The 12255-nt window shown below is 33.6% G+C and overlaps 1 protein-coding gene across 1 annotated transcript in view; it reads right to left on the reverse strand.

Annotated features, from left to right (window-relative positions):
* Positions 1 to 12255, reverse strand: part of LOC136810115 (ATP-dependent translocase ABCB1-like) — a 38727-nt gene that overhangs the window by 1718 nt on the left and 24754 nt on the right. The window contains exons 2-3 of the mRNA XM_067066686.1: positions 4342 to 4551; positions 469 to 526 (exon numbers count right to left, since the gene is read on the reverse strand). Of these exons, the coding sequence (XP_066922787.1) occupies positions 469 to 526; positions 4342 to 4517 (234 nt within the window). The 5' untranslated portion in view covers positions 4518 to 4551. The remainder of the gene's footprint in view (positions 1 to 468; positions 527 to 4341; positions 4552 to 12255) is intronic.

Below are 12255 nucleotides of genomic sequence, written 5' to 3' on the forward strand. Positions count from 1 at the left end.
ATTATCAGGTATATTACTCAATTTGATCAATAACAATTCTTTAACTATAACTAAAAGATTACTAAGACAATGCATGGAATATTACTGAAAATAAAGAATATGGAATATGCTTTCAAAACTTTATTTGAGCTTAAAAAATCCCTAAAAAGGGTAGGACAAAGTCAAACGAAAAATCTAACCCAGTTCTTTCCGGTGTAAAAACTATTATAGCTGATGCTAAGAAGATACTGCAATTGTGCCCTCTGGCGGGTGTTCCTAAAAGATAGGGTACCCCAATTTGGGCCCCGATTGGGCTACTTATTGAGGTACCCTTTTTGCCCTAAAATTTTACAAACTGATGCTTGAGTTCATGATAAAATGATACTAAAACCTTCGATTGATAATTTACAAAAAGCAGATTTAAGACAATTAATTTAAAAATTGAAAAAAAGAAAAAAAGAAAAAGAAAGACAAAACAAGAATTCGTACCAATTGTCGTACGCTTACGACAGGTTGCCGCTTGACTTCAATTTTATCAGTGTTTGAACTGAAAAAGAGAAATCTGTCTGTAAGATTCAAATGGTTGAATGAATTTATTTAGATGGGATTTCATATTGATAAAGCTAGTCGCATACCTTAATTCCATTAATTTCCGCGCAGCTCGTAAAATAGATTATTAGCGTATCCTTTAATTTTCACGCATCTTGCAATTTTTTGAGTATTTTTGACAATTTAAGTGTGTATTCAAGCTAGATTTTACATCCAATAGGCCCCATTTTATTGAAAGAGCCCTAAGATGAGATTTCTACACGTTCAGAACGATCACTAAAGTCTATTCACGATAAGTGTGCACTCTTTTTTCTTTTACCTATAACTTTTGAAGGAATTCTTCAATCTTTATAGATTTGGTATCATTTTAAAGATACCGGGTGCGCCACAAAAAAGTTTCTCTCTTTAAAACTAATTTTCTAGAAATCTAAAAAATTTTAAAGAACCATTTCTATTTCATTGGAAAGAAGAAAGATAAACTTAAATTTTGATGGGTTATTTATTAAATTCGATTCATTAAATCAAAAGTTATGCTCAATTAAATAAGAAATTTACTTTCTGAAAGTGCTCAAAAACGTTAAAAATTGACCTATCAAATTAAACAGAAGCATAATTACATGATACATCATTATCTTCGTTACAGTCATTAAAAATGATAATTAGCTGTCTAAATGACCTTTTGTTATGTAAAAGAAGGTTGAATTTCAATACAAGGATGAACATTTGTTCAAAAAGGCCAAAAAATCTGGTAAAATTCCCTTAAAATTCATAAAATCCATCAAATATGGGTTTCGAGATATATCCGGCCTTACATAGACTTTATCCTACCAAAAACCGAAAATTGGAGGAAAATTTCGGTGAAAGTAAATTAAAGTGATTTTGATGAAGATTTTAAACCCTTTCGGCCTTTCAATTTCGAAATTTATGTGTTTAAATTACTGAAAAATGCTTTTAATTATGTAAAGACTATTGCGATTGCCAATTTTAATCTAAAAATTTGATAGGTCGATTTTCGACGTTTTCGAGGACTTTCTGAAAGTAACTTTTTTATTCAAGTGAGGATAATATTTGATCTAATGAATCTAATTTAATAAATGACCCATCAAAATTTAAGTTTATCTTTCTTCTTTCCAATGAAATAGAAACTGTTCTTTTAAAGTTTTTAGATTTCTAGAAAATTAGTTTTAAAGAGAGAAACTTTTTTGTGGCGCACCCGGTATTAGTGAGTGGAACAATTTGAAATAAAAAAATCTTTAAAACAATTATAAAAATGAAGATGAAAATGAAGAAGAAAAAAATGAAGATCTTGTAGAAAATTGCTATAACTATCATTTTCACTGGAGTGAATCCTTGATCATCGAGCGTCATCACTGTGAAAAAAATTCTCAAAAATATTTATTCACTCAAAAGATATTAAACAAAGTTATAAGCTGATTGACGTCTAAAAACACTGTTTTCTGCAGTTTTTTGCTGTTTTTTTGGGGTCAATCACTTATTAACTTTGTATCATAACTTTATATTGAATAAATATTTCAATAAAATTTCTTCACAGTGATGATCTCCTAAAGAATCTCTCCAGTGAAAATGAAAGTTATAGGACTTTTCTACAAGATCTTCCTTTTTTTCTTCTTCATTTTCATCTTCATTTTTAGAATTTTTTTAAAGATCTTTTTATTTCAAATTGTTCCACTCACTAATATCTTTCCAATAATACCAAATTTATAAAGATTGAAGAATTCCTTCAAAAGTTATAGGTAAAAGTAAAAATAGTGCACACTTATCGTGAATAGACTTTAATTCGCGCACCTTTTATTTTCGCGCGGCCAAGTGCGTAGACTGGAGTCGTTTATAATGCGTTTAATACTAATAATACCAATACTAATAATAATACGGAATTTAGGTTCCTTATAAGAGACATTTTTTATAGGAATATCGATTTTTTATAAGAAACACTACTTATAAATATCGATGTTTTATAAGAAACATTTTTTATAAGAATATCGATCATTCCAGTTAGGGTTAGGGTTGGAGCCCGAAATAATAGCATAATTATACTAATTATGCTATTAATGATGTAATCTTTACTATACGAGATTTTTCATTGACCGCCCTCTTTGTATAAACGACTGGAAGAATCCGGTGTTCCAGCCTTATAGATACCCCGGCTAGCTACGCAGAAACTTGCGTAGCGAGAAAACAATTAGGCACTTTCCGCAATCACAACGAGTACGACAACGAGAACGTGAAAACATCAAATTCACACCTGTGAGCTGTCTAAACTTGTCAAAACTGTGAGTAAACCCCAATTAACCGTTTTCTCTTCTCGTGCCCGACGGCAAATCACTCATTTTGGCGTTGTCAGACAACGAAATCTTTCTAGCATAAAAATCAACATCAAGCAAAAAGTAAGACAATTTTGGAAATTATATTTCAGAATCTTTAAACTTTTTATCATTTTTTAGCTTTTTTTTTGTGCTAGATGTGTAAGTTTCAAGTATTGAATTTTTGAAATCCTGATTTTAAATTTGTTCAGTTTGTTAATCTCGTTACTAATAACATTACAAAATAATTCTGATCATTACAGTATTTTCAGTTTGCATTGAAAATGAAAAGCTTCGAGATTTTCTCCAGGTTTTTTGTTTTTCATTACTTAAAAAAAAATTGATAGACGTTGTCGTCGTGAAAAATAATTGCGGAATTAAAAATGAGCCACAACGGCAACTTCTCTATTTTTTCACACCTATATGTTATTTCACAAGTTTTGCCGTTGTCGTTGCCGTTGTCGTTGTGACTGCGGAAAGTGCCTATTTATCAAGCAACAACAAACTCTCAAAACGAAATCAACTCAAATGAAAAAATTTCAATACACAAATCCACACACATTTTTTATCTAAAGAATTATTTTGAGCGGGAAAAAATTATAATTGCAATATTGACACTTTTCTTTTGTTTGGAGTTTGTGCACAAAGGTTTCTAGACGACTAAAATTGTTCCCTTCATTACTTTTTGCTTTATTTCTACTATGTATGAATTAGTCGTCTAGCTTGCTAGACTACCAAGTGCGCGAAAATAGGCCTACAGTAGACTCCCGGTTATTCGAACCTGCACTAATTCGAATAATTCGGTTATTCTAAGTGAGTTGGCGTTCCCCTTGGATCTGTATACTCAACCCAGACAAAAACACTCTCAGTTATCCGATTTCTTTTTCCCTTTGGGCCAATTATAGGCTAAATCACCCTCAGTTATTCGAATTTTTCTTATTGGGAGATCGTAGAGTGAGAACATTGATTTTCTGCGATTAGAATACTTTTTTTCTTTAAGAAATCAGGTTTTAATATTCATGGTTATATATCGCCATTCAAGCAATTTCTTTGTGTTTATTACGCTCAACTGAACAACAATGCCTCAATTACTTCAGGAAAATCCACCCAATAAAGGTTCAGTTGAATCTGGCGTGAAAACAAATTTTTTATTTATTCGAACTCCCGGTTATTCGAAGTAAATTCTTATCCCCTTGGAGCATCGAATGACCGGTCTACTGTATTTCGAGTGCCTTTTATTTTTGCGCACGTATTCCAGACCCCCTAGCCCAAATGTAATTCAGGTCTATAAAGAATAAATTGTAGCAGCAAAGTCATTGACATTTAACTCCTCAAAAGTCTCAAAAGACTAATTAGAAAGAGGGTCACTAAATTCTCGAGTCGAGATTTACACACCATCCCCCAAAACAAAGTAACCATGGGAAGGATTTGTGTTTTTTAAGAATTTAAAAATATAGAGTCAATACGTGCTTCACTTATAGGATATACTCACCATTCTGCAACTTTCACCGCACGACTTTTTCCATCATTTTGATTCGCTTCTTCGATTGGTTGGATATGGTCTTCTATACAGACCGGTGTAACAGCTTTCGTTTGTTCGTCTGATCTATTATTATTATCATTGATTAGATCGTCTGACCTAATGTTAGTATCGCATTCATTGGACATCGTCAATTTTCATCCATCATTACGTAATTCTACCCTACAAGAAAGTTTTAAGAGGTCTGCATATACTTTACAGTTTTGTGATGGATATATTTCAAGTAAACACTCAAAAGACATCCAATATTTGAATTTGCCTACAATTTTGATGTTGAATTTAGGGAAAGTTGGCCTAAAAAATAGCGAAATTAAGTACCCGCGAAATTTGTAACACGTGAAATATAATACCAATAAGGTACATAATATAATAATACCTCTCCTCTTTTTCTCTGTCTCTATTTTTGTCCTCATAGACTCATAGTTTTATCAAAAATCTTTATTATAGATTATTTACGAACCATATCCAAGCCGACTTGTAAGCCCTTAGGGTTATTTTGTGTTAGGAGTTTTAAATGTATATACATAGCAAGACGATGTCAATCGAACGAATCGAACGCCGAATCAATTGAACGCAATCGAACGCAATCGAATGATTGAAATTCGATTGCCGAACGCAATCGAATGCCAATCGAATATTACCGCGATTTTCTCGATTGATTCGATTGCGTTCGATTAGTGCCTGGATTCGATTGATTCGACCGTGTTTGATTGATTCGATTGCGTTCGATTGACTAATGTATTCGATTGATTCGATTGATTCGACTACGTTCGGTTGGCTTATGCATTCGACTGGTTCAACTAATTGATTATGTTGATTAACGTTGATTCTCGTTCAACATTTGAAGAGTTGAACGAGATGATATGAATCATTTTAGCCTGGATTCTAGAAAATGCAGATCATGCAGGCCCACATGTTTACTGAAGGTTGTGTGTCAAAGCCCGTTCGTTGTGTTGATTTATCTATCGTATCGATACTTAACCTCCCTAATAAGAGGGCTCAAAATTGAAAGGAATTGAGGTAAATTAGAATCTAATTTAATCGACCACCCGTCGAACGCAATTGAACGTAATTGAATATCAATCGAACGTAATCGGATATCAATCGAACGTAATCGAATATCAATCGAATCAATCGAATTTTACCCAGAATTTTACGTTCGATTGATATTCGATTGCGTTCGATTGGAATTTTCGTTCGATTCCGTTCGATTGACATCGTCTGGACATAGTTCATAAAACCGAAAAGAAACTTGAACTTGAAACTTAAATAGGAGGTGCGGAAGTTCTTTTTAGACGGACGGTGGTTAGTCTAAATAAATAAGTTTGGACATTTTCAAAACCATATTATTGATTCAAAAAATGGATTATAACGATAACGTAGACCTAACCGAAAACCTCATTTTTTCCTCAACCATAACAAGCCGAACCTGATGGAAAGATAAAATTTCTTATTTTCAAACTTTCAAATTGGTGTAATTGGTGTAATTTGGGTATTTTATAGGCCAAGTCAGGCCATTCCATATGATTGGATTGGATCCTTGGACCTTGAACGCAAAGAACAAAGAATTTTCAATTCTACATAAAAAAAATATAATATTTTCGAAAAAAAACAACAATATATTAGAGGTTATCTGTGTAAAACATATTTTATCACAATCTGACATTCTACCATTCTTGTGCTACACACAGGACCCCATATTGTCCATTCCTAAATCATTTCTCACTACTTTTATTTGTTTTGAAAGGAATTCTGTTTTGAAATGACGACCGAAAATTATATTTGTAAACATTCGAAAGTACAAAATCGAACCATAACATTCGAATATTGACGCGTCATTTTTCCCTCGTGATCAAAACTAAATTTGGTTGTAAAAAAATAGACTCTGTTGTGGATTTGTGGCGGCATAGTCGCTGAAATCGACTGAAATAGTTTTAGTACAAGATAATCTTTTATTGCCACCCTAGTGAATATTGTCGAAGCTCCGTTATGTTATTATCTTCAGGACTTTGAGTCTTAAATTACAGTTGAGTCTCTATAACTCGAACACGCATGAAGAATAATACAAATTTGTTCCAATTACGGAGTAAGATTTATAAGGGCTTTTAACTGAAGGGGCTAAAAAACTTATTCGACATCGAGTTAAAGAGACTCCACTGTATTCAAAATATTCTGATCACTCTATTTTTTAAGAACAATGACAGGCTCAGAAATACCAAAAAATAATTTAGGACTAGGAGAACAAGATGCGATGAGACCAATACTGAGCCTCAACCTTATGCCCGTGTATCCCGAGCTTCACTATTTACGTCACTCATAGATTTCCAAAGAAGTACTATCAGTATAATCGTCAAATGCTGATAATACGCAGTGAACGAGGTTTAAATAGCGAGTTTATGTATTTGCACTTTGCACTGTGACTGTAGCGATTTGGAATAACCCGCAGTTCTGACCCGCAAAATCGAGGACGGTAAAAGTGCTGATTTACCGTCGTCCTCAGTTGGTCATTATCTAGTCAAATTAGAACCTTACCGTCTCCGTCGCTGAAAAACACACATACATAAACTCGGTAATGAGCCTGTAATAGCTGAATTTCGAGAACATTAAAGGTTAAAACAGGTAAACCGGGTAAAAAAAGGATACCTAAGTTTTGCTCAAGAAATTATACACCAGTATTTTTGATGAGGCTTGGCTCGATGCTCGGCTGTACTTATTATTTTTCTTCTATTCTTATTTCTTAAAAAGACAGTGCAGTGCTTCACGCGTCGTCAACTAAACTCATTATTTGAAGAAGGTCCAACAGACGAACACCACTTTACAACACTATCAATTCTCTCTATCTTAGCGGAATACTACTTCTCCTCCGTCCGTTATTGTGATACTATAATTATTCAACCCTCATAACATATTATAACGTAAATATGAAATATGAAAAGGAAAACATTTTTCCACTTATAAAATATTGAATAGGCTATCAATTAAAAATGAAAACTGTGGGTACATGCTGAACATCTAACCCCAATGGATATTAATTCTTTTTTACCGACTTGTCTTTTTTAAAGCGATTTTTATGTATTCTGAAATCTATGGCGTATGGGTGTTTTTCCACCGGCGGCTTAAGCTAACAGGTAACAGGATTAACAGAACGTGTAATAAAACGCTGAATAGCCAAAAACTATTCAAGTAAGTTGTAGATGAAAAGAGATGGTTACACGTTTACGTTTTCTTTTGTAAAAAGTAATTTCATCTCCCAATCTTGTCTTGTATTTGTATTTCCTGATCCGCCTATATTCTCATACATGCCTCAACCATGTGGCTACTGTATTCATCCTTTTATGAAAAAGTTAATTAATTAATCCAGTTAGCTTAAGCCGTCAGTGGAAAAACACCCTATGCAATTTGTTTGTTGCGATCATTCTGCTAAAGCTATTAAGTCCATTCCCCAGCGGGGGCGACGCCCGGGGCCTTAGCCAAAATGGGTGCCGGGTATGTGTGAGCCAATATGGTCCCTTTTTCCGAGGGGCAAATCACTAAAATAAATCTCGTACAAAATTTAATAAATCAAAAATAAATAAATCATAAATCAAAAATAAATCAGAAATAAATCATAAATCAAAAATAAATCAGAAATAAATCAATAAATCAAAAATAAATCAAAAATAAATCAATAAATCAAAAATAAATCAGAAATAAATCATAAATAAATAAAAATAAATAAAAAATCTTTCGAAAAAAAATTGACTTTTCAACTTTTTTTATTTTTTTGACAATCCGCGACCCGAAAGTATCATTTGATTTTTGATTTAAAATCAAATCGAATTTCAGAAGAAAATTGATTTTCAATTATCCCTCTCAACAATTAAAAATCAAATTTCAAACCAATTCTTGATTTTTGATTTTTAAATCAAATATTGCATTTATCTGAGATGAGAGCCTGTTCTTGGGAAGCACACTTGTCCAAATAGGACTCGGTTATCTTTCCATGTCACTGACACACACACATGGTACATGAAATTTTGTCCGACTAAGTGTTACTCTGAAGCAAGCGTACAATAATGAATTTCAAAAATCACTTTAAATATATTAAATTAAATTTTTAACCTCTGAAAAGAGGTACTTTGCGCATAGATACCGGGTGTTTCAAAAAGTGTGATTGTAAAAAAATGAGTACAATTTTTTTTATAAAAACAATTTTATAAGAAAAATGAGGCTCAAAATCGCCAAAAAATAAGAACAATTTAAGAACAATAATGAGCGTGAAATTTTCAAGCAATTTAGGGGAAAAGTGGTAACATTTGGGTATAACGTCTAAAATACCTCAAATACAGCCTAAAAATAAGAATAGAATAAGAACAATTTCAGGCTCAAACTGTCAAAAAATAAGAACAGCCGAGCCTCAGAAAAGTTTTACTGGTTCTTATAAAAAAAAGTGTAGGAAACCTTTCAGATTTTTTTGAAATTATACGTTTTTACCGTGGCTGAATTGGACCTTTTAGTTTCGGTTGTGTTTCTTTTGTAACAGGCGGCCGCACGTCTTATATAACGCGGTCGCATGTTAAATGTGCGGCCGCGCTATTCAGCGAAAAGACGCGGCCGGATATCAAAAGATAAAAACGCGGCCGCACGTTTTTGTCGAGAAATGCGGCCGCGAAGGTCCAGCATTGTCAGTAGTGTCGACATAGTTTCCGTTGCAGAGTCGCCATACAGCTTTATAATTTATATGAGTGAATTCTTCGATACAGAGCAACTCGAATCATACAAGAAATTAATGGAGAGTTAATTAGGTGCTTTAATAACTTATTTGAGAAAATTATTTCGCAAAATTTAGAAGGAGAGATTTGAGATTTGACCATATTACTCGGATGCATTAATCGATTGTGGTTTTTTTTACGCATGTGCACAATAGCAAGTTAGATAAACGATTTTTTAGCATGGGCTCGTCAATTGATAGTTGCGCGCACAGGCCCCGACAAAATCAAATATATTCGATCAGTTGCTTTTTAAAAGCCCATTCCGCTGCGCACGCTGGGCCAATAAAAAGCCGACCCAGTGGGTAAAAAAATATCTTTTTGAATGCCCTGACTGGAGGGGCGGCTTGTGGCGAATATTCTCTCTCGTCCTCCTTCGTCCCCTCCCGACCGGAGACTATTCTTTAAGGGCTCTGACCATAGTCGGAAAATTGATTTTAGTATTTGAACATAAAAGTTACGTTTTAGGTTCTTTAACACTTTTAACAAAGAATTGCCTTTATAAATTGCTTTTTAATCAAATCCCTTCAGAGTAATTAAGAATTTAATTGCAGAAATGACGTTATGAACTTTAAAAAGACGTTAATAATATGTTGCATCCCCGTTGCATCACCTTATTTTATAAAAAGTGCTAAGTTTTAATGGGTAATTAACCTTTTTGTTTCAAAATTTCTTTACACAGTCCGCAAAGAATTAAACTATTTTAAATTTTGCGGAAAATTTTTCTAAAAAGATGTGTCAAAAGTTATGACTGTTTTTTTAAGCAAAATCCAGATGAAAAATTGATGAAAAACCACTATTTTGAAGATTTCGAGACAAAGAAGCATTTACAAAAATTTTCCGCAAAAATTTTTATTGTTCGGTAAAAGATACACCATCTACTGCCAAAATGTTTTCAAAATGTTTTTTCTTCGCCGAAACTAAGCTCTTCAAAGTTGAAATACTCTTCCTCGCAAAAGTCTTCATTTTCTTCTTCATCAAATTTTTTCATTGCAATTTTTGAATTTTCAGATTCAGGAATAGTTTGTCTAACAGAAAATGTATAACATGCCATAGTTTTGTTGGTTACATCAGTCAGAAAACACATTTTAAACACGGCAATTATGGAAAATTCACTATGGTCAGAGCCCTTAAAGCAACACTTATTTTGAATAAGAACTTATTTATAAGAGTACCTTCGACCAAAATAAGATTTAAAAAGCCTACCCTGGCCCTGGGTAAAAAAAACGCTTTAGTAGCATTTACTTATGGCCCAGAAGGCTCAAAATAGACACTGCGCACTTCTGAAAAAAAATTTTTTTGAGAGTTCTAGTGGACAAATGTATTCTGCTCGTCCAACTCGAATATAGTTGAGTTATCGAGTAATTCAATTGAAGAGTTGCATTATCAGTTCTGCATTTCTTACACGACTCATTATTGGCGTGAACATATTATTTCGCTCGCTTCGTTTCTCATTCATTCCACATTCCGCATTCATTACACATTCCTCGATTATGACGTCATAAATAATGACGTCATAATCACGTTTTTTTAGAAAAACTCAAATTTAGCTGAGAAAAAAATTAAGTTACACCGAATCCGATATTCTACATCCAGCTACGCTTCCAAAAATGTATAGTTTGTTATGTTTAGGGACTGGAACTGGGGTGGCAAAATTAATGCAATTCTGGGACATGCATATATCTGGGACATGCATTAAGTTACCCGAGAAATATCGGAACATGCGTTTTCAACCGGCATTACCGTCGTTTGGTATAAGTTTCACGCGTTTCCGTACGATGGCCCCTAAAGCTCACAAGACACTTCCAGTTCTTATAAAATTTGTGTACTGGAACTGTCTAGGCTCAATGGCCAAGAAGGCTCAGGGGCTTAGGGGCCATCAGAAGGCTCAATAGACACTGCGCACTTCTGAAAAGAAATTTTCAAGCAAGTGAAAATTCTTAAACATGATCTTCATAAAAAAAATTTTTCTCGATTGGAAAATTTAGGCCGAGTTATGGTTTTTGAGTTTGCGATTTTTGAACTATTACTGAGTGATTACTTAGTCAGTAAAATACATTTTTCAAAAATCTTTATCTAGCCTGGTTACCAAACTGGGAAATAAAATTTTCACGCCAATAATAAATCATGTAGGTAAGAAATGCAGACCAGATAACGCAACTCGATAGATAACTCGATAACTCAACTCGTCTCTTGTGACTCGGACTCTAATTGAGTTAGACCAGAATATATTTTTCCATACAGGTATGGTTAAAGCTTCACGAGAACTCTCAAAAAAAAAATTTTTCAGAAGTGCGCAGTGTCTGTTTGAGCCTTCTGGGCCATTGACCCCAGGACAGTTCCAGTTCTTATAAAATTTGTGAACTGGAAGTGTGTCAGAACTGAAAGTACTCCGTGAGCCTTAGGGGCCATCGTATTTCCGCACAGAGATTCTTGTCCCCGCTCCGGAATCTTTGTAATTTATCTTTATAATATGCACTGTATTTTTGACGACGGATTGAATCTAGCAATTCCTTTGTTTTCGATAGATATTTTTTACGGAATTCGGTGGTAAATTTTAGTTTTAATCTAGTCAAAAGCACGCAACTTTGATGAGATTTGCTTGCTTCAACTCCCATTCAAGGAGATTCTAGTCCTTCGGGCTTATACTTCGTTGGTGTTTACTTGATGAAATAGCCTAACTTTCCAGAACTTATTTCTCATCTACCCGAAGTCCTGGTCTTTTACCGCTAGAAAGGTGTCAAAAGAATCTTAGTGCGGAAACTTATATCGAACGACGACTTATATAAAAAATGGCGAAAATAAAAACATGTTAAGAACATTTTTAGGCTTAAAACTCAAGAAGTTAAGAACATCCCAAGGCTTCAAATTAAAAAAAACCTTTATACCTTGTTTCAACGATGAAAACTCAAATACACGCTGAATCTGTTTTTGTTTACTGGCATTTTTGAGCCTTATTATTCTCATAAAAATGTTCGTTAGAAAATTAGAAAATCAAAAATTAAAAATCAGAAATTGAAAGTGATTTTCGAAAATCATTACAGTATGTTTGCCTACGTACTTTTAGTCGGACAAAATTTCATGTACCATGTGTGTGTGTCAGTGACATGGAAAGATA

This window comes from Clytia hemisphaerica, unplaced genomic scaffold, assembly GCF_902728285.1.
Source record: "Clytia hemisphaerica strain Z4C2 unplaced genomic scaffold, Clytia hemisphaerica genome assembly, whole genome shotgun sequence".
NCBI lineage: Eukaryota > Metazoa > Cnidaria > Hydrozoa > Leptothecata > Clytiidae > Clytia > Clytia hemisphaerica.